This window comes from Phodopus roborovskii, unplaced genomic scaffold (genome assembly GCF_943737965.1).
Source record: "Phodopus roborovskii unplaced genomic scaffold, PHOROB, whole genome shotgun sequence".
In the NCBI taxonomy this organism is placed as follows: Eukaryota; Metazoa; Chordata; class Mammalia; order Rodentia; family Cricetidae; genus Phodopus; species Phodopus roborovskii.
In genome coordinates this window covers 908831-934419 of record NW_026125640.1, presented here as the reverse complement: position 1 = coordinate 934419, position 25589 = coordinate 908831, and the positions used below count along the sequence as shown (strand labels likewise).

Genomic DNA, 25589 nt, shown 5'->3' with positions numbered 1-25589 from the left:
TTCATTTTAAGTAGATGCACCTCTCTAGTATGGACCAAAACATTTTCCTTCTCCAAAACAATAAGAAAATAAACCAGATTTAAAAGCATGGATGATGAACATTTAAACATTTAAATGCCTTTTGACATGAAGAGAATCCCCATTTTGTTACTTTAACAAGGGACAATGTACAAACCAGCCTGGTTGTTGGAATTCATCTCTTTTTGATATTTTCTACAGAGTAGAGTGGACAGTGATTCATAACACATATTTTAAATCCAGGAGTAAAATATATCTTTGAGACATGAGATATGGAAATTTATCGCAAAAAATTTGCTGTCTGATGGCTTGGTTTAATCAGTGACCCATGGAGATATTTGTTGGGCTTCAAGTCATTGTCCCATTGCTACAAAATACCAGCAGGTTGGGAATAAATGCACCACTCCATTGTTACAGATTATTTTATACGATTTTTTCTAGGCTGGTAAATACACATACCATCAGGAATATGATACCAGTTTTACATCTGCTTGGTTGATGGAAATACTGGCCCCATTTTTGCCTCATATGATTTACCACTGTCACTGAACAGGCAGACTTTCAGCGAGTGATCTTCTCTAATGAGTTTATGGTCGGGCACCTTTGGCTGTGGTGCTTGCTCTTTGCTTCTCTTCTTGTTTCTGGAAAGTTCCTTGAAATCTTGTAGTGCCAAATAGATGGAACCACTTTCCAGAGGCATCCACAGGGATTGTCCTCTGGCTGGAGAAAGGCAAACAATTGAGCAAGTTTTCAGAGACAAGTTTTGTTCTGCCCTCGGCACTCATTTGCTTCATGTGCCCCCACTAAATAAATTGTTTCTGGCCTCCATCACCACTCTCCAATTCTTTTTAAAAATATCCTTTTATTTGAAATACAATTGCATAGTTTAACCCCTCTATTCCCTCCATCCAGCCCCTCCCAGGTACATTCTCTCCAGTCTTCAGACTCTTATGTTTGTCTCACTCATCTGTTGTTGAGTAACAGACTGCCCAGAACTAAGTGGCTTCAGAGAACTCAATTATTAATCAAAGAGACACTGTGGGCTGGAAATTTGGGCAGTGTCCCACAGGGATGGCTACTCACTGCTATCTATAACGGCTCAGGTGATAATGATTAAGGGACTGCAGGATCCAAGATGGAACTCCTGCACATATAAAACACTAGGCTCAGGAAATCTATATTGACTAGAGACTGACTGAATCTCAGTATTTCCCCTCTTTGTTTTCTTACCACCCACTGTGACCCAAAACCATTTGAATTGCTTTACTGTACAACTGCCTCCAAATTAGTGGAATCTGAAGGTGTCAGAGTCAGATACAACAGCCTAGGTTTGAAACTGACAAAGAATTTTTGAGTTTATTGTTAGTTGTTGACCAAGACATTGTCCCTATGACTTTCCCTTATTTCACACATCTGTCTGGTAAAACGTATTATAGTTCCTGGGTAAATAGTTCTGTTGCCAACATTGATACATCACAGTATCTCTGATTATTGTATCTTCTACTCAGAAAGGAAACTTGAATGCAGAGAAGGGACACGATTTGTCAAATATTTCCAGTGAATGGTACAGGGAACAGAGAACAGGAGTTTCACAGAGGCTTCAGGATTTCCACACAATAACTGACTTTGTAGGCATCTGTACTTCAAGGGGAATAGTAATTATATTTCTATAGTAACTTTTTCCACTTTATTCATGAAATGTATCATAACTATAAGAAGCTATGGTGTCCATGAGTAACTGGGAAATAATAAGCTAAGTTCCCCAGAGTACTAGCATCCACAGCCTGGTCTTATCAACTGAGATAGAGGACAGTTGCTCAAGGAGGATCTAGAATCCAGTTTTTCTGATGCTCTTTGAGGATTTGAATGGAAGCTGTGGTAAACTGTCTCAAGAGAATACACTTAGAAGTTTGTATGCAAAAACCAGGTCAACAACACACAGAGGGGGGAAGAACCTGAGTTCTTAAAACATGGAATGGTATATTTAAATACCAGGACACAAGGAACTTCTGAGAGAGAAGACACATTTTCCAGTTTATAAATGGGAATGCTAGTAGCATTATTTAGTTGCAAACTTAGTACTTAACATTAGGTGTGAAAGTTCAGTGAAGTCATGGAGATAGCACTTAGGCTGGCATGGGCACATAGGGTTCATACAATATTGCTCCCTATATGGTATGACTTATATTTGTTTCATGTTTGGAGAACCTTTCCTTTTGAACAACTAGGCCACTTTTGACTGGCCATTGTTAGGCAGACAAAAGCTGCCTTTGGGAAGCTCCGAGACTCTCCCCACTCCCAGATGACCTACTTTGGAGTGTGCTTGCACTGTCAGCTCACCAAGCAGACACAAGTAAAACAGACAGTGTATCATCCACATTAAGTTTACCTGATATAGAGTCCAAGAATCTTCACTTGTAAATGACATGGAAATCAGTAATCCATCCTCAGCCCCTCTTCTTCAGCTTTACCTTTTATGTAAGCATAATTTATAGAAAGCAGTTACCAGCTAGCTCTGAGCAGTGGAAAGCAGACATTCAACAATTGTCTGATTCACCCAAAACGTTGAAATGCTTGCCTGAATTATGAAAGCATGTCTTCTATTTCCTAGCATAGTAATAAAAAATGATTATTTTAAAGAAATTAGCAACCTCAATTTATTTCGGATAGATTTAAGTGTATTTCATATATTTGTGACACATATACATTATTTTATTAGTTTTTAAAGCATAGTTTTCATGTTTTAATATCATTGGAACTGGGATACATCTTATATATCATGACATAAATAAAACAAAATATGCTATTAAATTTAAGATCAGTGTAATAAGGCTGCAAATTCACAGTCCATTGAAGCATAACATAGAATAAAAGCAAATTTGGATAAAAAGTATTCAATGTTTATTATTTCTTATAGTATATAAAATGAGCAGTCCTTGGATAAGATACAGGGAAAATACATGGAGGCATTTACTTCATGCATTCAGTCTGGGAGATGTGATTCAGTAGCAGAGAAGACATTAAATGTTTGCCCAGATTGTAATAGTATTTAGATAATTATTGGTTGGTATGTAAAGCAATGCAAAGCTGACTGCCACATGCTACCTTTAAATACATTCTCAACCTCCTTGACATCAAGGAGAACTGGTAAAACTCCCAAGTTCCTCCTATGCCTTCACTTCAACTTTGATTACAGGTAATACCACCCAATGTAGAATTGACATTTCACTAACTTCCAGCCCTCATTATCATCCCATCTTGATAATGAGGGGGTGAGTAATTAAAATATTGCACCCAAACCCTGGGGGTCTCAGTGTGAACACATATAAACAGAGAAGTGGTTCTACTACATATCCATGGCCTCCATGTTTGTGGTTCTCTGCTATCTGCTATATGTAATTTTTGGTGAAATTAGCACCCTAATCCACTGTAAAACCTCTTTTAGCATCAGATTCACTTTCACCTCAAATGCCAGAATTTGGAATGACAGCCTTCGATAAAGTTGACACTCTTGAAAGATGTGGTGCATTGAGTTGAATCACAGCAGGTGATAGTGTTCATACATTTGCTTGGTGTTCAGCAACACTATCTTTAAACCAGGTAGTGTCGCTACAACTGAATGGCTTCTGGCTTTAGCTACTGTGCTGTTGCCAAGTCAGTATGCAGAGTTAGGAACTATATACCGAGTACATGCAGCAATGGTAGAGAATGGCAAGTTTGTTTTTGTGCAGGTGAGTTCTAAAAGGTCTTTAAAACTCAACAAGAGGGAAAGGACAGGATGAAAGGACAGATGAGAGATCCAGCAGGAACAATCTCTTTGGAAACAGCAAGTGTCTAAAGGTCTTGTTTGTCAGAATTTGAGTGTTGACCACCAGTTTAATAAGCCATTTCTTGGTTGGGTTATGTTTTCAAGATATGGAGCCTCCAAGAATCAAGTGCCCAAGTGTAAAAGAACGTATTGCTGAACCTAATAAGCTGACAGTCCGGGTGTCCTGGGAAACTCCAGAGGGAAGAGATACAGCGGATGGCATTCTTACTGAGTAAGTGAAACTTGGCAACTGGAATGTTCTCTCTCTCTCTCTCTCTCTCAACATACTAAATAGTTTATTTGTACATAAAAGCATAACATACATAGTATTTATAGTTTGTTTATTGTCTGTCTTTACTACAATACATTCAGTACCTTAGACCTAAAGGCATATAATCAGTTCTTAGATTTCTGCAACAGTTGAGTCTTGTATAATAAATTCGAAACATAAAATTTCAGATTACCATGTGACCCCTTTTTTCTAAAAGCTTTTCAGTTTTGTGGAGGATTTGCTGCTAGGGTTAGAATTATGATGTTTAATAAAAGGACCGTAGTGGCCCCTCACCCCCTGTTTAGTGCAGCTGTCTGTCTCCAGAGTTCAGCAGTTTAGACACAGTCCCACAGACTTGGAGCAGGGTACCAGGAGGAAGGCACTGTGGTAGCATGGGTTCAGAGAAAGCTGACTTGTCTCCTGCACAACTCATGTTTGGGCTCCTTGCCTTCCTATCACATAGCCTATGACTTCCCTCCCCAGTATCTAGCCCAAGCTACTTCAACATGGTCTGCATCTGAGGGAAAGGGGATAGTGGCAAGCTCTTACATGGGCATTTCTTTTGAGTCCCCTTGATGACTCCTGTGATTTTCATAATGAGATGGAGTCTCAGAGAAGTGAGTAGCCACTCTTATTTGAAAGATTACTCTTTTCGGGCTCATCTGAATTTACATGTGCTAATCAAGGATCTTAAGATCTGAAGGCATTTAAAGTCCAAAGTGTCACCTCTGAGTGATGGAATTTCCTGTGACTTTCCCAAGATTTCCCAATTTGCATGCTTTGTTAGCATGCTTCACATATGTGTAGTATGTTCCCCAATGGTGACAATGATAATTTCACATGGACATTGTCATCAAGTATCATCATTTCTAAAATCTGCAGTGAGAAAGTCAGTTTCCTATGCATTAAAAAACTAACCAAAAGCTGTCATTTGATTAGGTTATACCAACTAGTGTGGTCAAATAGCTAAGAAGATAGACGCTATAGTCACCCCTTGCTGTGCAATCTTGGCCAAGTTCCTTAGCCTTTTGTTGCCGTAGTTTCCTTTCCTGCAAAATGAAGACTTCTACTTCCCTAGTAGGAATTCTATGGGAATTAAATAAAATAGTAAATAATAAACCATGCCTGATACACGTACGATTTGTATAAAGCAGGTGACAAATTTTGCTTTTACTAACGTAGTATTAGGATAGTCAAGGGTTCACAGAGAATTTACCATTTGCTCAGAAAGGGCTTCACTGATCCAGATAGAAGAAGCAAAGAATATTCTAGTACCTGTTGTAGACCCAAATTGCCAAATGGCCAACTGAACTGGATTTTGCTCATAAAGCATTGTGTTGTCTTCCCAACAGGGAAGTCATGCAGACTCGTCCCCCAACCCCTATTCTATCCTTCAGTAACAAACCAAGAATGAACAAAAGAATTGCGAACCTCACCTTAGCTAAGGTCAAGCTGGTCCCATGACATGGAGGGACGTTCAGGACACATCTCCTGGAAGACCCTCTGTCTGTTGTGTTTCAAGGGCTCAGATGCTGCTCAGCAGCAGCGCTTCCCTCTGTCCTGTGCAGACTCAGAGCTCAACAGCCGCTCTTTAGGTACACAAGCATAATCCTGCATATTTCTGCTTCCTTCCTTAAGTGTTATTCTAAAAGGCCTCCCTCCAGGCTCAAATTTTCCAGAAGGAGACCACAAGATTGAATACACAGTCTATGACAGAGCTGAGAACAAGGGCACCTGCAAGTTTCGAGTTAAAGTAAGAGGTGAGATTGTTGCTTCCTGATGACTGCCAAAGAAAGATGGACCAGGTCCCCAAACCACAGTGTTCTGGATGCACCCTGTAGTAGGGCTACTACCAGCTTTGGATGAGGCTTCGGTGATGTGGAGGGAAGCATTCCATCTTAATGGCAAGATTTCAGTATGGGTCATGTAGGAAACAGGTCTAGTTCCACAGGAGCCCAAATCTGTCTGTCTAAGAAAACTACCACTTAATAATTTTTCCATCTCTGAGTTAATATCTTCCATAACTGTAGTGAATAAGCAGAGTGATTAGGAGTCTTTCAGACTTTTGGTTACCTGAGAAAATATTTTTTGAAAACTTTGTGTTTCATAGTTTGGACAGGCAGTCAGTATCATTTGCTATTAAGGGCTCAGGCTCTTCATCTGTAGCATGCTAACACCACTATCTCAAGGGTCCATCCCATTGGTGTGGATGGTGACCATTATTGACCATTAGGGAATAGTCACCCTAACCTCCCACTCATTTCACTAGTTGACTTATAACTTCATGACAAACCTTGGGCCTCACCTTCTCTGGTTACTTTATGGAAGAGTGTTCAAGGCTAAGGCTACTCTGGGTTTGTGTCCCCTACAGTCAGACGCTGTGGCAAACTCAATGCTCCAGAGAATGGTTACATGAAGTGTTCCAGTGATGGTGACAACTATGGAGCTACCTGTGAATTCTCCTGTATTGGTGGCTATGAACTTCAGGGTAGTCCTGCCCGAGTGTGCCAGTCCAATCTGGCTTGGTCTGGCACGGAGCCCACCTGTGCAGGTACGTGTGCAGTTCTTTCTCCAGCTAGCATCAGAATCTGAAACCCCCTGATTCCAGAGCAGGCAAAAGCAGCCTTATTTCCTGCACATCATAAAGTTCAGTGTCATCTCTGCCCATCTGAGTGGGTAAAAAAGGTACCAAGCAGCTAATCTCACCTATCTCCTTGTTTTGCTTTTGCCTGTTCTCTGATCCCTGCTATATTAAGAAACAACCTGGAGGCCAGACCTCAGGGCCAGCCTTTAGTGACATTAAGCTGTTTACTTACTTTTCTCCCTCCACTTTAAAACAGGAGGAGGATTGAATTTTCAATGCTAGTACACTGCTGTGTTTAAACAGCATAATTCCTGCCTTGCATCATTGGCTTGAATGTCATACATATCTTGGGCATTTGAAATCCTTCCTCCTGTGTAGAATGAGGAAAGTCACACCTCTTCTAAATGTGATCATCCACTGAATGCTACAACAGAGCAGTTCCTGGTACAGGGTAAGCCTTCAACTCATGCCAGCAGTTCTTACTGTTAAACACCAACTGAACTAGGCATAGCTGAGAGTGTAAAATCTAGGCTGCCTAGGAAACTCTAGACCAATGTTTTATTTATATGCTTCCCCTGTTCTTGATGCCAGATATTTTTTCCTTTGTCCCTTCTTTAACCCTATCATTCAGAAAAGATGGATGAAACTCTTCAATTACATACATTGAAGCACATATGTCTCAGAATCCTCAGCTAAGTATTTACTGTCCATTTTTGTGACACTGAGGCATGGAGTATATTGTTAAATAATCTCATAAATCTATATAACTACTAGCCATATATGGGAATGAATCACTTGAAATAAGTCCAAATTCAGGTATGTTGTCCGTGTAAAATATACACCAATTTAAAAGTCTTAGCACAATAAAGAACATAAAACATCCCTATTTTTTTGTATTAGTTGCATGTTGACATATTTGGATATGTTGGGTTGACATATAAAGCTATTGTCACATATTTGTTTGTACATTTATAATGAAGCTACTAGAAAATTTTAAATTGTACAGTTATATAAATATATTTCTATTGAGCAAGGCTATTCTAGACTGTGAGCCCCAAAGGCAATGTTAGAGATAACTGCCTCTCATTCAGACAAGTAGCCCAGAAGTTGACACATAGCTGTCACTCAGTGTAGTTGACCAAATGAAAATGTAAATGAAAAATGATTTTCAAAGCTAACTTGAAGTTTAAAATAATAGCACCAAGTTCATAAAACAAACATAGTGTGCTCTTATTTTTCTTCCGTAATTTCTTTTTCAGGGGCCAGACTGTTTGCTGCTTTGTGTATTGAGCCAACTTTTCAGGGCTGTTTGTCATTGATCAGTTTCCATGAAAGAATAACTAAACTGAATTGATTCATTTTCTCCGGGACCATATTGAAAGAACAATGAATTTATGTTAGATTAAGCAACTAAGTTCAATGGGATTTGTTACATCAGCAAGAGAAAACTGGGGCACCTTGTCTGTCTATTACTGGTGCTTCATGAACTCACTTCTCAAACCAACCACTTAACATTTGACTTCTCATCTCAGGGTCTACTGAGGGTTTTGTATATGCCTGGCCAAGTTAAGCCAGAACTTAGAGGGCTTTTGAACTTATGTGACCATTTCTGATTACAGCTATGAATGTCAATGTCGGTGTCAGAACAGCAGCCACCCTTCTGGATCAGTTTTATGAGAAAAGGAGACTCCTCATTGTGTCCACACCCACAGCTCGGAACCTCCTCTACAGAATGCAGCTGGGAATGCTGCAGGTGAGGCCTTGAGGCAGAGCTAAGGTGGGAGGGAGAAGCCCACTAACAGGAGGAAGACAGGCACTTCACTAAAAGCAAAGGCCAAAGTCAATGCCTAATCCATTTACGGTGGGTTTAAGGGACCAGCACTTTAGAGACAGTCATTCATTTCTGGTGCTGGCATATAACCTTATTAACATTGACTCCCCAGAGCTAACCCAATCATTCTCCAACCAGCAAGCTTTGTCTGTCTTTGCTAATAAGCTTAATTGGCATGTTGTCCAGGCCTAGCCAAAGAACAATTGTCTTTGCTGATCCTGTCCAGCACATTCATAGACTGGAGGTGATCAATCAGTTATCTTCCCAATAAACTAGCTAAGGAGACAAAAGGCATCCGAAAGCCTCAAGGGACCATATCTCTCCCTGGGAATTTCACCTACTCTAATAGAGAGGCTGCTACTAAATGAGACAATCAGCATGTTGGGGGAGGGTAGAGTTTGCAAGGGATCACACTAGCAGTTGCCTGTTGTTGTCTTGAAGTTGCATAGCAATGAGGGGCTAACCGCTGAATTCTAAAGAAGCAGGGTATGCTGCACTTCTTTTCTAGGATCTCTTGTTCATTTGTTCCTGTTAGAACAGTCTTGGTTTAATCAAAGGCAGCAGTTTACTATTCATGGCAGGAAAAATAGAACAAACAACAAATCTTTCTTTCATTATTCTTTGTCATCTGAACAGGTTGCCCATGAACTGTGCAGAGCCATATGAAATGTTTGGGTTACCTCTTGACAAGAACCAGATTCACTGAATCTGTATCATAAATCCCTATCACCTACTTGCTCTTGTATACCTCTGTCTCCGGGTTACTGTTGCTATGTTGAAACACCATGACAAAAGCAACTTAGAAAGGAATGGTTTATTTGGCTTATACTTCCACGTTCATAGTCCATCAATAAAGGAAGTCAGGACAGGAACGTCAGCAGGGCAGGGACCTGGAGGCAGGGGCTGGTGTAGAGGCCATGGAGTGGTGCTGCTTACTGGCTTGCTCCTCATGGCTTGCTCAGCCTGTTTTCTTTTTTTTAATAAATTTTTATTTAAATTACAAAAAATCTTATTTTACATACCAATCCCAGTTCACTCTCTCTTCCATCCTCCCATGCCTCTCACTAACCCTCCCCATCCCACCCCCAACCACTCCTCAGGGAGGATGAAGCCTTCCATGAGAGATCATTAAAGTCTGACACATCATTTGGGTCAGGACCTAGGCCCTCCCCCCACCCCACCCCCGTGTATCCAGGCTGAGAGAGTATCCCTTCATAGGGAATGGCCTCCCAAAGCCCATTTGTGCACTAAGGATAAATACTTGTTCCATTGCCAGAGGCCCCATAGACTGCTCATTCCTCCTAACTAACACCCACATTCAGGGGGCCTGGTTTGGTCCTCTTCTGGTTCGCCAGCTGTCAGGCTGGGGTCTGTGAACTTCCACCTGCTCAGGTCAGCTGTTTCTGTGGGTTTCCCCAGCAAGGTCTTGACCCCTTTCTTATAGAGCCTGAGACTACCAGCCCAAGAAGGGTACCACCCAACAATAGGCTGATTAATCACTAATTAAGAAAGTGGCCTATAGGCTTGCCAACAGTCTGATCTTATGGAAGAATTTCCTTAATTGAAGTTTCCTCCTCTCAGATGACTTTAGCTTGTGTAAAGTTGACATAAAACTATCCAAAACAACCCCCTTGCTCCTTATAAAATGCAAATGTATATACTTACCTGGTTTTATGGTCCTTGGCTTAGCAAAATGAATAAGCCAATAAATTTGCCTTTCTTCTATATCAGTAAACATTGGCTCATGACCAATTTGGCCTGTTGCTGCTGGGTTTTGCAAGCTAGATTTTTATTAGCCACAACTCCATTTTTTTCACCTGCATGTTGGTTATGACTACTTTTAGGTTGAAGTGATAGAACAGAATTCTTAGTTTACAAACCACCGAGTCACTGTAAACTTGAGTATTTCCTATCCGCCTCTGGAGAGATTTTTATAGCCCTCAACCTTAGCCCATCCTTGTTCCCTTGGGCTCTAGATAAACTGGCTAATTAGATAGTTGGCTATGGCATTTTGGATCTAGCTATTCTTATATTTTATCCTCTCACCAATGTATTCACACTCACCTTCAAGGAAGACTTGGTTGATTTAGTAATACTTGTGTTACTTCATATAGTGCTGTTGAAACAGTGCAGTATTTAAAATTATTTTTCCCATTCAGTCAGATTCATCTTATTTATCTTCTGTTAAGGTTTTTGGCTTTGATTGTCACTGCTACTCCTGGGGGAACCTCCTACCATGTAGTGGACTGAGCCACATCCCCAAGCTTCTTGCCAAAGGCCAATGAACAGCTCAGGAATTGTTTATCCTTGTTTTCTTGGGGTTTAGGTATGGGGAGCATAGGGTAGGGGTATGTGGAGGTTGGGTAATTAGTGAAAAAAAGGGAATTCTGGAAAATATTTTTTTTTCCGAGACAGGGTCTCTCTGTGGAGCCCTGGCTGTTCTGGAACTCACTCTGTATACCAGGCTGCACTCCAACTCACAGAGATTCACCTGCCTTTGCCTCCTGAGTACTGGGATTAAAGGCATGAGCCACCACCTCCCAGCTGGAAAATATTCTTAATTCCTTATAAGAATGAAGTTAGAAACCTCAGGGTGAGAATAGGGCTAAGGTCTTGGATGCTTTTTAGGATATTTGACTCAAGCAAAGTCTCAACAGGTCTAGAAGTACCTTAGAGTAAATATTATGTTTAGGTTTTGAAAATCCCATTGCCAGGTTGTTTTGTGTAATTCCACCAGAAAGGCAGTTTCATAGGCACCAGATTAGCCTTAGGTTTTTGGAACAGTTTGGAGTAAGCAAAGAAGCACCCACAAGCCCATTGCTGGGGTGCCAGTCTGCAGTGCCTTAGTTAGTCTCACACATCCCCTGTTGGTTCCTCCTCCAGCAAGCACAGTGTGGCCTGGATCTTCGACATGTCACAGTGGTGGAGCTGGTAGGAGTGTTCCCAACCCTCATCGGCAGGATCAGAGCAAAGATTATGCCTCCAGCTCTAGCCCTGCAGCTCAGGTAAGGGGGCCTTCTCCCCTTAAATTTCATTTCCTTTGAGTGCACTCGGGTCTCACCATGGCTGCATTTGTATCTGCCCAGGTTCTGTGACTTTTTTCTATTCAGTATTTAGTTCAGGCAACCTTCAGTACTTAATTGCTTTTATTCTGGGAGTATTATTATCATGCTGATTGGCATGTTCCTGCATGTTCAACTGATTTATGCAGTGGAAAATTGCTACTGTTTTCCCCCTCCAGCCTATTCTCTCTCTCTCTCTCTCTCTCTCTCTCTCTCTGTGTGTGTGTGTGTGTGTATGTGGGGGGGGTTAAAAGGAGAGGGGGACCTGAAAACCAAATGACCTAAGCAGCAGTCCTTGCTTATATTAGGACAGATACTAATAGGCCCTTTCAAGCTTGATCTTTTTTTTTTTTTTTGTCCATCTTTCCAGAGTACTTGTACATATCCTTGTTTCAACAATTGTATCTCTTCTCTTTTCTGACATACCAATAAAGCTAGAGCCCTGATATCAGACTTCAAGTAATGTATTAAAGTGAGATTTAACAGCTAAAAGGCAATTTCAGAATAACCTACATTTTTTTCTTGTATCTTTTGGCCACATTGAGATGGGTAATTAGGGTAAATTAACACTCCCTAAACGTCTTCCTTTCTTGTTACTGAAAGTTTCTGTTCTCAAGGCCCCAGAAGCCTCATTGTATTTTAGAGTCCCACATGGCTTCATCATCTTGTAGTTAACATCTGAGGCAGGCATATTCTTTCAGTTTTCTGAAAATGGGAACAAAGAAAGTAAAAGGAAACAATGGTATTAGTCAAGTTTTTATTTTTATATCAAAATATCAGAGATAAGTAAGTGCTACAATTGTCTCTTTTGGTCATAAATCTAAAGACTACAATCAGAGATGGGTGAAACCCATTGCTTCGAGTCCTTAGGGAAGGTCACCCGTCATGGAGGGAACATATGGTCATGTACACTGCTTATATCAAGAGCCATGAGACAGGGAGATAAAGAGACTAAGGTTTCATAATCCTTCTCTGGGAGAGGCCTCCAAATGGCTTAAAATCCTCATGGTAGACCTCACTTCTCAAAGAGTCTACCATCTTCCAATAGTGCCACTTAAGTAAGCCTTTAACATGTGAGCCTTTGGAGGACACTTACCACTCAAATTATAGCATACCTTTCTGTGTTTACACATTACTTATACCCCAGTCCATTGGCTAGAACTAATCACATAATTACAACTGAACTTGGAATGAGGCTGTGGAATGCAGTGGTTTGCTATTTTAATGAATACAATGAAATGGCATTTGGTAAATTCTACCAAAGGTGTTCAAATAAGTTCAAAAAAAATTCCCTAAGAGTTGTATATCACAGAGAGATGCCCTGGTTAGTTTTATGTCACTTTGAGACAATCTTACATCATTGGCGAGACAGAACTTGGAGACAGGAACTGAAGCAGAGGCTATAGTGGACCACTAATTATTGACTTCCTCCCATGGCTTGCTCAGCTTGCACTTTTATACACACAGGACCACCTGCCTAGAGGTGATACCACCCCCAATGATCTGCCCTCCCCACATTAATCATAAATCAAGGAAAGGACCCACAGGCTTGATACATTTTGTTAAGTGAGATTATCTCTTCTCAAATGACTCCATCTTAGGTCTAGATGGAAAATCAAAACAAAAAAAAAAAAAACCATAAAGACAAACAAACAACAAAAACACCTTTACATCATAGGCTTTTTCAATTACTTAAACAAAACTTGTTGCAGGGGACTGAAGTTTGGTGGATAAAGTGTTTGCCTCATAAACGTGAAGACAAGATCAGATCTTTAGAACCCAAATGAAGTCTAAGATGGCCTGATGGGCCTGTCTGTAACTCCAGCCTTGAGAACAGAGATAGGGATCTCTGGAGCAAGCTGGCTATCTAGATTAACCCTATCAGTGAGCCCTGAGTTCAATTGAGTGTCCCTAATTTGATGAATAAAATGGAGTCATTGAGGCAGTCTCCTGATGTCAACCTTGGGCTACCACATACACACATATGTACATGTTCCTGTACATAGATGGTATACTCACACACAAACAGACACATATATAACACATACATGTTCACACATAAAAATAAAATTTGTTCCAGAGTTTGTAAAATTATTTTTTAAGATAATAGATAGATGGTAGACACAGATATACACATACACTATAAATACATAATTTTGAGCTGTTTAAAAAAATGAAGAGCAGAGCTGACAAGAACCAAGGACAGCACTTTAATAATCATATTATTCTCAGAATTCTCTGGAAGGTGACCCAGGAAGAGTTCCTTCCAATATGATAATAGTCATTATGTAACTCAGAAATACTGTCAACCTTACCCTCAAACCAAACCCACAATCCATGAGGTACCCTATCACCCATCTCTGAGATGTTCGTGTTGTCTCAGCTCTAGTGGGACCTACTCCTATTGCTGTTGCTGATGTGACCATTTCTCTTCTCCCATGGCAGTTGTCCTTCCTTATATTCTATGTTAATCAAGGTACAGGAGTCCCATGAAAAATGTAGTCCCAGGGATGTTACCACTTTGGCCTCATAACTGTTATAAAACCACATGGGGCAGTGTTTCATCCATCTATCTTCCCTACAACATTGTTCAAACCTTTGTCCTTCCAGCCTTGCTCAGTTTCTCACTCCTCTGCTTTCCTGGAAGTCCCTTGTGCTTGAACTTACCTCAGATGCTTAGAGTATGGGATAGCTGGTGGAGGCAGTGTAGTCATCTTCTTTTGGATTTCTAGTCGATAGATATTGATTAGCAAGTTAGCTTTCCACTGTGGAAAATATTAATCCCCCCCCCACCATTTCACAGAACTGCTTCTTGAGAAGTACTCAGTTTATATTTTATGCAGATATATTTATTAGTTTTTCAAGTTACCATGAAAATAAATGGGTTTCATTAAGGCATTTTTGTACATGTATGCTATTATATTTTCTTCTAATTCATTCCCTATCTCTCACTGCCCTACTCATCTCACTTGCCTTTTCTTAAGAAAAACAAAGCAAAACAAACAAGCAAACAAACAAAAAAAACAACTTGGAGCCATTAATAAGAGGAAAATATCACTTTAAATTCACATGGCAGAGTATGTTCTGCCTGTTACATAACCTCAAACCATTTCAACTGGAACAAAAACCAGGAGAGGAGGTTGGGTTGCCTCATTATCTCAATGAGCTCAGCTGTCTGCTTACTTTCTCTCTTGGCTTTCTTATTTAAACATGCTGGTATTGCTACAAAACATCTACATAGATGAAATACATATGTTGAAAAAAAACACCACACAGTTGAAACCATGCCAGAATATTTCGAGAAATTATTTGTGGTACTAATTATATGCAAATAACTAAGAATGTCTGGGAGCCCAGACTGTTCTAATTGCATTCCTGAAATAGTCATCACTATATGTTTTAAATGTTACTTTAATCAAGTTTTCTTCTTCAGGATTCTTCAACCTTAGCTCTTTCAACATTTGAGGCTGGATTTGTCTGGTTAGATAGCTGTCCTGTGTACTGTAGAGTAAATTTATCAATATGTCTGACATTTATCAATTAGATGCTAATAGTATCTAACTCCCTTCTTAGGGCAACCAAACGTGTGTTTAGACAGGGCCAAATGTCCCAAGTGGTAATACTCTTGATGATATGCATCACTTTTATAGTTCTAACATCTAGCCTTGTTCTACATGCTGTGTACCAACTTTTGGTTTATTGTACTGTAGACAGCTTGAGATCTCCCAGACAATAATAATCTAAAGCAGAGTTTTTTTTCTTCTGAATAACACTTATCTGAAGGTATTACTAATAACATAGACTCTCATTTGTTAGGAATGAGTTCATACATGAACAAGTTCTTTCTGAGTAAGTTTTCATGTGATGCTATGGACCCAAGGTTCACACTTTGAGTAGTGGGGACATAAAAATGATTCAGTTTTTCATGGCATCCAGCATTTCTCTGCAATGTGTTACTAGAGGGCTTTGCTTGCCCCTAGAAGTCTTCGGGGTCAGGGTTTAACATAACCAATTCTTTTTGTTTATTCCAGGCTGTTGCTTCGAATCCCACTCTACTCCTTCAGCATGGTGCTAGTGGATAAGCATGGCATGGACAAAGAACGCTATGTGTCCCTAGTGACACCCATGGCTCTCTTCAACCTCATTGACACTTTCCCCTTAAGAAAAGAAGAGATGATCCTGCAAGCTGAGATGGGACAAACTTGCAACACCTGATGTGTTGTTATATTTGCGGTGGTTCCTCATCTCTTTTTACATAGAGCCTTACCTACTGCCTGTTTCTGGGAAGGCCTTAAAAATTCCCTTGATGTACAGATTTTCATTTGTAATTTTTAAAGTCTATTTTATTATGTGCTTTCTTTGCCCTTAAAAATTGGCACAATGTTTTTATTTTGTTTGTTTGATTTTTTGTTTTTTTGTTTTTTTTACTTTGAAATGTTTCACTTTCTAACTCTCCCTTTAGTCTATTGTGTCTGGTTAACTCTATAACTAGAAACTACAAAGACACATATGCACTTTTATTCATTGTGCAACACACTTTTCTTTCCTTATATTGCTTATATAACACTTTTGTTAATAAAATATTTTGAAGCAAACTTACTAAAACTCACTTTAAAAAAACAACCAAGTTTACTTGCTTCATGTGGTCAGTAGTTTTTTTTTTCTAATTTAATTTAGAATCAATCTTATTTTCCATATCAATCCCAATTCCTTCTCCCTCTCATCCTCCCATTCCCCTCACCAACCTTCCCCATCCCTCCCCACATCCACTTCCCAGTAGGGGTGAGTTCTTCCATGGGGGATCATCTTTGCTTATCACTCCTCCCTTTCTACAACTGGACTCCAGGAGTTCAGCTCAGTGGATCAACAGTTTTAAATGTGTGACTTTTTTTTTTTTTTTGGTTTGTTTGTTTAAGAAAGGGAAACTGCTGGAGAAACCCACAGAAACAGCTGACCTGAACTAGGGGAGCTCATGGACCCCAGTCTGATAGCTGGGAAACCAGCATAAGACTGACCCAGACCCTGTGAATGTGGGTGTCAGTTAGGAGGATGGAGCAGTCCATGGGGCCTCTGGTTCCTAGTATGTGAATGGATTTTGGGAGCCCATTCCACATAGAGGGACACTCTCTCAGCCTAGACACATGGGGGAGGGCCTAGGCCCTGCTCCAAATGATATGACAGAATTTGAAGACTCCCCATGGAAGGTCTTACCCTCCCTGGGGAGCAGAAAGGGGATGGGCTGGCGTTTGGGGTGAGGGACAAGGGAGGAAGGAGGTGAGGGAACTGGGATTGACAAGCTTGTTTCAAATTTAAATAAAAAAATCATCATTAAAAAAAAAAGAAAGTGAAATTGTATTCCTGACAAGGAATTGACTGAGATGGGAGAGAGCTAAGGCCCCAAGCGACAGTAGGGCTGAATTCTTGACTGCAACCCACCCACCAAGGTTTCTACTCACTGGTTGTACAACAGATCCCTTTGTGGGGAGGCCAGCTTTACTTAGGAGGCCTGCATTTCTATTTGTCAGTGGTTGAGCCTGAAATATCGCACCTTGGAATTTAATGAGGAGTTAGAGTGTACTCCCGGGCAAATATTTCCAAATATTTCTGGTCTCACTTTGGCCCGTAATCTATTCTTAAACAAAATAGTGAAATGATAGAAAGTCCAAATTCCAACATCTAGTGGCTTAAAGCAGGAGGGAGGTTGTGCAGTGTTTTCACAGTAGATTAGACGAAGTAAATACCAACCCTTGAACAGATTTACACTCTATGTAGAAAAATTGACTGTTTTTCTCCTGTATACTAAAAGTCACTGTTTGCCTGCTTTAAATGTAGCAGATTAAAGTAATAGCACAAATGGAAGTGGAATGCCAAATGGTGTTGGACTTCATACAGTAGCTTGTGCCCATGGGACAGTCTGAAAGGACCTTATTTGATTTATTCAAACCAGTCTTTCTGGTTACTTTGAAATATCATAACACTTTGACCCTCTCTATCAAATATACAGATTATTTGAAGATGGATGGATGACCTGTAATGATTTAAAATGAAACATTCTTCAAAAATACATGGGAAACATTTCAAAAAAGTTATCAATTGCTATCTCTAGAATGCAGGTTTCTCCCTGGATATCTCTCAGAATTTTTTTTTGAAGATTTATTTATTATGTATACAGTATTCTGTCTGCATGTATGCTTGCAGGACAGAAGAGGGCACCAGATTTCATTGTGGATGTTTGTGAGCTACCATGTAATTGTGGAAATTGAACTCAGGACCTCTGGAAGAGCAACCAGTGCTCTTAAACTCTGAGCCATCTCTCCAGCCCATCTCTCAGAATCTTTTAAATATACATTTTGAAATCCTAGAAAGAAACAACTAGAACTAGGGAGAGAACTCAGATCAGTTGGTAAAGTGCTTGCAGTGTCAACAGGAGGGCCTGTGTTGAAACTCCAGCACCCATGTAAAAAATATCAGGAAAGGAAGCTCACAGTTCTCAACCCCTGGCTCCCTCCTTTATGCTCTCTCTCTCTCTCTCTCTCTCTCTCTCTCTCTCTCTCTCTCTCTCTCTCTCTCTCTCTCCTCTCATCTATTCCTCCCCTGACTCAGTCTTCCTAGTCCCGAGTGCTTTCACATTCAGACATGCATATGTACATTTATACTTTCACAGACGGCATGAATATTCACACATGCAAACAACCCTCATTCTTGCTTGCTCATATGCTATGCTTTCACACATCTGTGTGCAAGAGAAAGAGTGGGGGGAACCTAAAATTTACACATTCTTTGGCACATATGTATAGGGGAAAAATAGCCATTTAAGTGAACTTAAATCAAATAGGAAATGCTGTCTACTCAGTACATAACAGCAGGAAATTGCCACTCAATTTTTTTTTTCATATTCACAAGCCTGCTTAGGATCTGTCCTGCCTCCCAAACCACACCTGGTGTTCCAGTGATCAATTAGAAATGCACACAGGTCATTTCATGTCAACTTAAAGTGGCTCAGTGAACACATTGGAAATTTACTGAAAGTCTATCCCACAAAAGTAAAAGCTAAGTCTGGTGATGAACTTGAAACAAAAGTTATGAAAAATGCCTACAACCAAACTTACACGATATCAAGCTAGTGAATTGTTTCTTTGGGTGCTCTGTGACATTTATTTTGAGAAAAGTATGCTTCTAGAACAAGAATGTAAAATGTGATACATTAGTTAGCATTTTAGAAAGCCTCTTCAATATCTGGCACCAAAGAAGCTAGCTGGGCTGTGGAGCTAATGTGTGGCCTCATAGTTGGCATTATGAAAAGATGATTTAAATAATTTTTACAATGTTTGGAATCCCTAGGAAGTATACTACATCTGACTTTACTAAGGGATTTTTGGAGGGGTGGAGCTTAAAAACACAAGGTATGCCAGTGAAAGAAGAAAAACTATGAAAGGCTCAAACATCATACCTGTTCCTGGTCTTTAACTGTACTTGGAATTCTGGTGGTCAACCATCAGTCTATTTTTAAATTAAAGCAGCTGAGTTAAAAGAGGGCAAACAGCACTGCTATATAATTTTATAAATACTGTTTTCTCCACAATGTGAATAAATATATAAAGAAGACAAAAGAGGAGCAGAAGAAGGAGTTCAAGGCTAGCCTGATCTACAGAGTGAGTTCCAGGACAGCCAAGGTCTCAAGATAAACCCCATTTCAAACAAACAAACAAACAAACAAAACCCCAACAAAACAAAACCAAAATGAAACAAGCAAAAAACAAACAAACAAACAAAACAAAACAAAAAAAAAACTTCTCCAACTTCCAAGGGAATGTTCATGTGCAGCCTGTGGTGGCAACCACTGTTCAGGGTGAAATGAGAAGATTTATGGGTAGAACTACTGATAGGAGCACATTTTTCCTTTGGAGAAACTATAATTAGTGCTTCTCTGCCTTGGACAATGCTTAATGTCAATACTGGGACTATGTATGCCTACAGTAGAATTATGCTTAACTCATTTAAAATGCAGCACTCATTTCTCCTTAGGAAAAAGGCACATGAATGTGGGAATCTAGCTTTTACAGTTATTGCTTGAAATAGTCTCACCCAGGTCATGTTGGCTAGGAACTGACTCTACCTCCTGAATGCTGTAAAGGAATACACATCATTCTTGGATTAGAAAATGCTGAGTATTGAACCAAGAGTTTTGTGTATGTTAAGCAAGAACTTGACCAAATGAGCTACATCCCCAAGTCCTAGATTTTTAAATCAGAATCGATTCTACTGGTGAGAGTATTTTGTGCAAATATGCTTCCATTACATAGTGTCAATTGTGAAGATGTACAACAGCTGACATTCTGCTTGAGCCAGAAAATAACTTAATTTCTTTATGTAGCATTTTGTAAATTTGGGGTTTTGCATCATCTCCTCTCCTCTACCATATCCTCTGCCTATTCCCTTCCCCATCTCTCCAGAGATGATACATTTCTCCACAGAAGGATGCTGAAAAGCTTTCACATCTGAATATAAATCAAATCTTTATCTTGCTAGGACATATCTTCCAATGTGTCTCTTCCTTTTGTGGAGTTCTGTTTGACCCTTGAGCAGGCTACTAGATGATTTGAACCAAGGATTGGCCTCGTGCAAGTCAGGTGAGTTCTCTATAACCAAACATATTATACAGCCACTGCTTTTTTCCCTGTTTATTTTTATGACATTCTCTCTCTAAATTCTCTAGGCTGTCCAAGAACTCAGTCTGAAGCAAAGATTGGCCTTGAACTTGAGCTCCTTGTGCCCCAGTCTCCTGAGAAGCAATGATTGTTGGCCTGTGCCCTAATATAAAGTATGAACTGCTAGGTTAAGAGGGAGAACTTCTTCTTCTTCTTCTTCTTCTTCTTCTTCTTCTTCTTCTTCTTCTTCTTCTTCTTCTTCTTCTTCTTCTTCTTCTTCTTCTTCTCCTTTTTCTTCTTCTTCTTTTTCTTCTTCTTCTTTTTCTCCTTCTTCTCCCTCTCCTTTTTTTTTTCAGAAAACTAGAAAGGGGAAAAATGTTAAGTGTCAACAATGTAGTCATCTGAAGGGACTGAGTTCCAAAACTTTCTAGACAAAAGCTTCTCACAGTTTGATCATCCTATTTGTTGCTGATCCCTGAACCACTTGTTATTGGTCATCAAGACAAGGAAGGTCTGCAAGATGACTCAGCAGATAAAACAGCTTTTTCACCAAGCCCAATGACTTGTAAGTTCAATCACTCCTTACATGTTGGAAAAAGAGAACTAATTCCTGTAAGTTATCATCTGATCTCCATAAGTGTGCCTTGGCATATGGCATGCAATAAAAAAAAAAATCTGAGAAAATAAGCTATTGAGCTTGCTCCAGAGAAGGTATTAGAAATGTCAATAAACATTACATTGTTACATTGTTCCTCTGGGAGTTTTGATAGCAAAGATTTCTTTCTTTTCTATTTTTTTTTTTGTTCCTGATTTTTTAAAATTTTTGTTAATTTAGAAACAATCATTCTACATATTAATTCCTTCATTCCCTCTTCCTTCCATCCTCCCATGTCCCCTACCAACACCCCCAAGCCATCCCCCACCTGCTCCCCAAGTATGGTGAGGCCTTCCATGAGGGAATCAATAAAGTCTGTCATATCATTTGGGGAAGAGTCTAGGTCCTCCTCCGAGTGTCTGGGCTGAAACAGTATCACTCTATAGGGAGTGGACTCCCAAAGTCCATTTGTACACTAGGGATTAATACTGGCTCCACGGTCAGAGGTCCCTTAGACTGACCAGGCCTCGTAACTGGCAACCATATTCAGAGGGTTTGGATAAATACAATGCTGGTTCACCTCTTTTATGACTGGGGTCTGCATGCTCTCACTAAATCAGGTCAGCTGTTTCAGTGTGTTTCCAGCATGGTCTTGAGTTCTTTGCTCATCCCTCCTCCCTCTCTGCAACTGGATTCTGGAAGTATGGCTCAATGCTAGCTGTGGGTGCCTGATTCTGCTTCCATCAACTGCTTGGATGAAGGCTCATGCTTGTCTTTCTGTGACTAGTCAGGATGGTTTCTTCAAGTTCCATCCATTTGCCTGCAAATTTCAAGATTTCATTGCTTTTTTCCATTGAGTAGTACTCCGTTGTGTAAATGTACCACATTTTCTTCACCATTCTTCAGTTGAGGGACATCTTGGTTGCTTCCAGGTTCTGGCTATTACAAAAATGCTGCTATGAACATAGTTGAGCAGATGTCCTTGTTGTATTAATGTGCATCTTTTGGGTATATGCTGAAGAGTGGAATTGCTGGCTCTTGTGGTAGACTGAATCCCATTTTCCTGAGGAACTAGCAAAGATTTGTTAATGAAGGAGTCAGAACATTGACTTAAATTCTGAAATCAACTCATCATATACTGGAAGAGCAGTCCAAGAGACACTGAGGAGGGATAGATGTGAGACGCTTATTCCTTTGTATCCATTGCAACCAGAAAACTTGAAATTAGGAAAAATGCAAGATACTTTTTTAAAGTTACAAGTCTTGTTGTGGATTGAGTAGCTCTCCTGTAATATGACATGTGAAATTCTGGTAACAGTTCAGGAGGAGCAATTAACTAGTCTCCATGAGACCATAGGAAAGTAGTCTCATGTTGCAGACATTTGAGAGGAGGAAGCTGCAGTTGCTAGTTTTTGCAGACTCCTCATTCAGAAACAATCATACTTGCACATGCTGTCAACATTCACACTCAGAGCAGAGGGAAGCTTGGCCATTCCTTTGAACTTACCTGGGAAAGGCTTTGTCATCCCTCTGAACTCACCTGGGGAAGGCTTTGCACTTTACCTTGGGGGCTTTGGATCCCTTGAGCTCAGGTCAAACAATATACATTTGCTCAGTATTTCATCTGCTCTTTGCACATTCACTCAGGTCTTTCTTGGTCCCTACATAGTCCCTCCTACTATTTCACAGAAAGGGAAGGTATACCCATGTTAGAAACATTTGCTTTGGAATGATCTCATAGGAAATTATATCACTCAGACAACTTTTAATGTTTTGGCTTCTGGTCTAACAATTAAGAGTCCTGTTATCTTTTTGTTAGTTTCCAGAAACAAGACCTAAAAAATAAAAATAAAAGCATCTCAGTAGTTAGGAAGGAGCAATGTTGATTCTGATTTTTCAAGATTATTCTTTATAACACATAAATTGATAACATCACACTGCCTCACTGACTGCTAATAACTCACTGATTCATTCATTTATCAAGCATGTATCATAGTCCATTGATCTTAACGTACAGATTACTTTTCATGTTTTAACATCTCTGAAGTAACAGTGTCTTCAAATTAACAACATCCTCTTGGTTAAGGTCCTGGTGGGAAACCAACTGTCTCAAATGAGAATTAAAGAGGGCATAATGAAATGACTATTTTGTAATGATGTGGGCATAGAAAACCAAATTCAATAAGAGACTTGGAAGCATTCAAAGCTGGCAGCACCAGGAAACATCTCTCCTAGGCTTGAAGGACAAGAAGAGGTCATGATTATGGGGATCTAGAAAGAACTGTGTGTATAGTTTCAGAAGTCGCAGAACACAACTTTCAGATCAGTAAGTAGAAAGCACTGTAAATAAAAACCCAACTTCTCTCTCCTGTCCTCTGAGTTCCTGCTCTTGGTGGAAACTGATTCAAACCAACTAAAATCCAGATCGTAAAGGAGCAAAATACAAAAGTTTGAAAAGTTTTAGAGGGTGGACATGGTGTGACAAACCAAACCACTCAACGCAACTCATCACTTTGAGTCCTTCCCATCTACTCTACTTCTTTGTTCTTTTAGTGTTTCTGCTTTTAGTGTTTCAGTGGATCTGCTATCAGCTAAGAAGGAAAATTTTCAGATCTACTGAAACAGATAACAATAGTGAACTTTCCCTTTCAAAATGCTAGAAGAAAGTACATTGAAAGTTTGTGGCATCTACTGGGTTCTTTGGACAAATAAAACCTTATTCCTCAGTACAGGGGTCGCACAATTTTCCCCATTATCTACTCCAATAGTTAGCAGACTACAGCCTACAGGATGGCCATCTTGTTTTGTTAGTAAAGTTTTAGATGGGACACAGCCACACACATTCTTTCCCACATTGTTTATAGCTGTTTTCATGCTAGGGAAGCAGAGAGAAGTCATTGTGACAAAGACAATATGGCCATAAAGTCCATTTTATCATCTATCCCTTTAAGAAAAGGTTTAGTCCCGTGACTACCGTCAGTGAAGAGCAATATAAAATTTTTTCATATTCCCATATGAACTCTAAAAATTTAGCTACCACCATTTTTTCTCTATACAATATAGCCAGGAAACAATATAGTTGGAAGAGAAGGCTAATTCATGTGAAATTTATGGGCTTCAGTCTCACTTCCATGACTAGTCATGGGACGAAACTTGATATGTTATTCAGATTCTCTTTGAATCTTTCTCAGTACTGCAACTAGATTAATTGCTTTATCCAGATGATGAAGCCAAACTTTCACTTCTGGAATATATGCTTCTTAGTGGTCCTGTTTGGATTGCTTGTAGTTTCCACTGACTAGAATTATAGATCAAAGTGCCTGGCTACCTGCTTCTCCATGTAACCCTGTGTGTGCACAACCCAATTTCCTTTCCGTAGTCACTCCACCCATGTTCTTTACACAAATCAATTGAGTGGCTTATGTCCAGAACACATAGACTCACTGAAATCAAGCTTATGGAAATAAGTACAGGACATTTCTTTAGTAGTCAATTAGGGTTAAAAATAAGAGGATCCATTCAGAGATCTACAACATGGTCCTTCACCCATGCCTTTTGGTGTTCAGAGATACATAAACACATATATGTGACTCTGTTTTAAGGCACATATTATATCATGAAGTTTTTTCCTCATCCTCACTAAATGTTTATCAGCTGATTCGGAAACTGAGCAAGACATTTTTGGTTGATGAGACATGTGGTAAGCATGAGCCAACATGTACACATTCTTCATTGTAAGATGATTTCTTCACCCAGAGGCATGTAAGGAATTCTTTAAGTGTAAGTATGTGGTACATTCACACAACAGGGAAAATAATATAGTTCTAATTTCCAACTTAAGGGCTACGTTACCTGTCTTATTTTTGTTGAGACCTTCATTATTTTTATACACAAAATCACTGCAGAAAATTGAGGATAGGCTAAAGTGAGTGCAAATGCCAGGGTCCAGCTGGGAGAGATAAGTGGGGAAAATGCAAAGCAAGGAGCAGATGCAATAGCTAAGCACGGAGAATTGTTCAGCACCACTCTACTTTCTAAATGGAAACTTCGCATTTATCTATTCCATGTCAGTTCAACAAATGTTCATGTCTTCAAAGACAAATAAGTGCAAAAACAGTAAGACTAGATGGAACACAATCAATCTTTAAAGATGTACAATCCATCTTCCAGAGCTCTGAATAACTCAGAAGACAAAATGTTAGAGATATTAGAAAGTGAATTTAATGAACGAGACATTATAATTTGTATAATGTACAAGATGGCATGCAGCTTTAGTCTAGCATAAAACTCCATTCAGAAGCTTAGAAATAAACATATTAAACATTTAAATATTATTATTACTAATCTTGTGCTAAACATGTTAAGGTAAGTAAAAAGAAATTTTGGAAGCAAGAGTAACAAAATAGCCAAATGAATGCAGACATCCTATCATCTCTTGCAAGTAAAACATTGATATCTCAGTGTTCTATATTTTGATTACCTTATACTTAAAAGCAAAGTTTTATATATATATATATATATATATATATATATATATATCATTTCAAATTTTGTAAGGAGCATTGATATCATGTTAAGTGCACTTACCACAGGAAACAGTGAAGTATCACATCACAAAATGACACGAAAGAATCTTAAATGCATATTGTTAAGTGAAAGAAGCAAGTCTATAAGGACTCTTTATTGTGTTTATGCATTAATCAAGACAAACAGTACTCTAAAACAAAGCATGGGCCTTTTAAGGTATTACCTTTTAACTTCAACATAATGTC

At 39.5% G+C, this 25589-nt stretch overlaps 1 protein-coding gene across 1 annotated transcript in view; it reads left to right on the top strand.

The window, feature by feature from the left end:
• The window catches only part of Srpx (sushi repeat containing protein X-linked), a 71641-nt gene extending 55472 nt beyond the window's left edge, over window positions 1–16169 (top strand). The window contains exons 5-10 of the mRNA XM_051177955.1: window positions 3932–4058; window positions 5736–5857; window positions 6469–6648; window positions 8301–8434; window positions 11396–11517; window positions 15606–16169. Coding sequence (XP_051033912.1) covers window positions 3932–4058; window positions 5736–5857; window positions 6469–6648; window positions 8301–8434; window positions 11396–11517; window positions 15606–15789 — 869 coding nt within the window. The 3' untranslated portion in view covers window positions 15790–16169. The remainder of the gene's footprint in view (window positions 1–3931; window positions 4059–5735; window positions 5858–6468; window positions 6649–8300; window positions 8435–11395; window positions 11518–15605) is intronic.
• Window positions 16170–25589: the final 9420 nt, after the last annotated feature.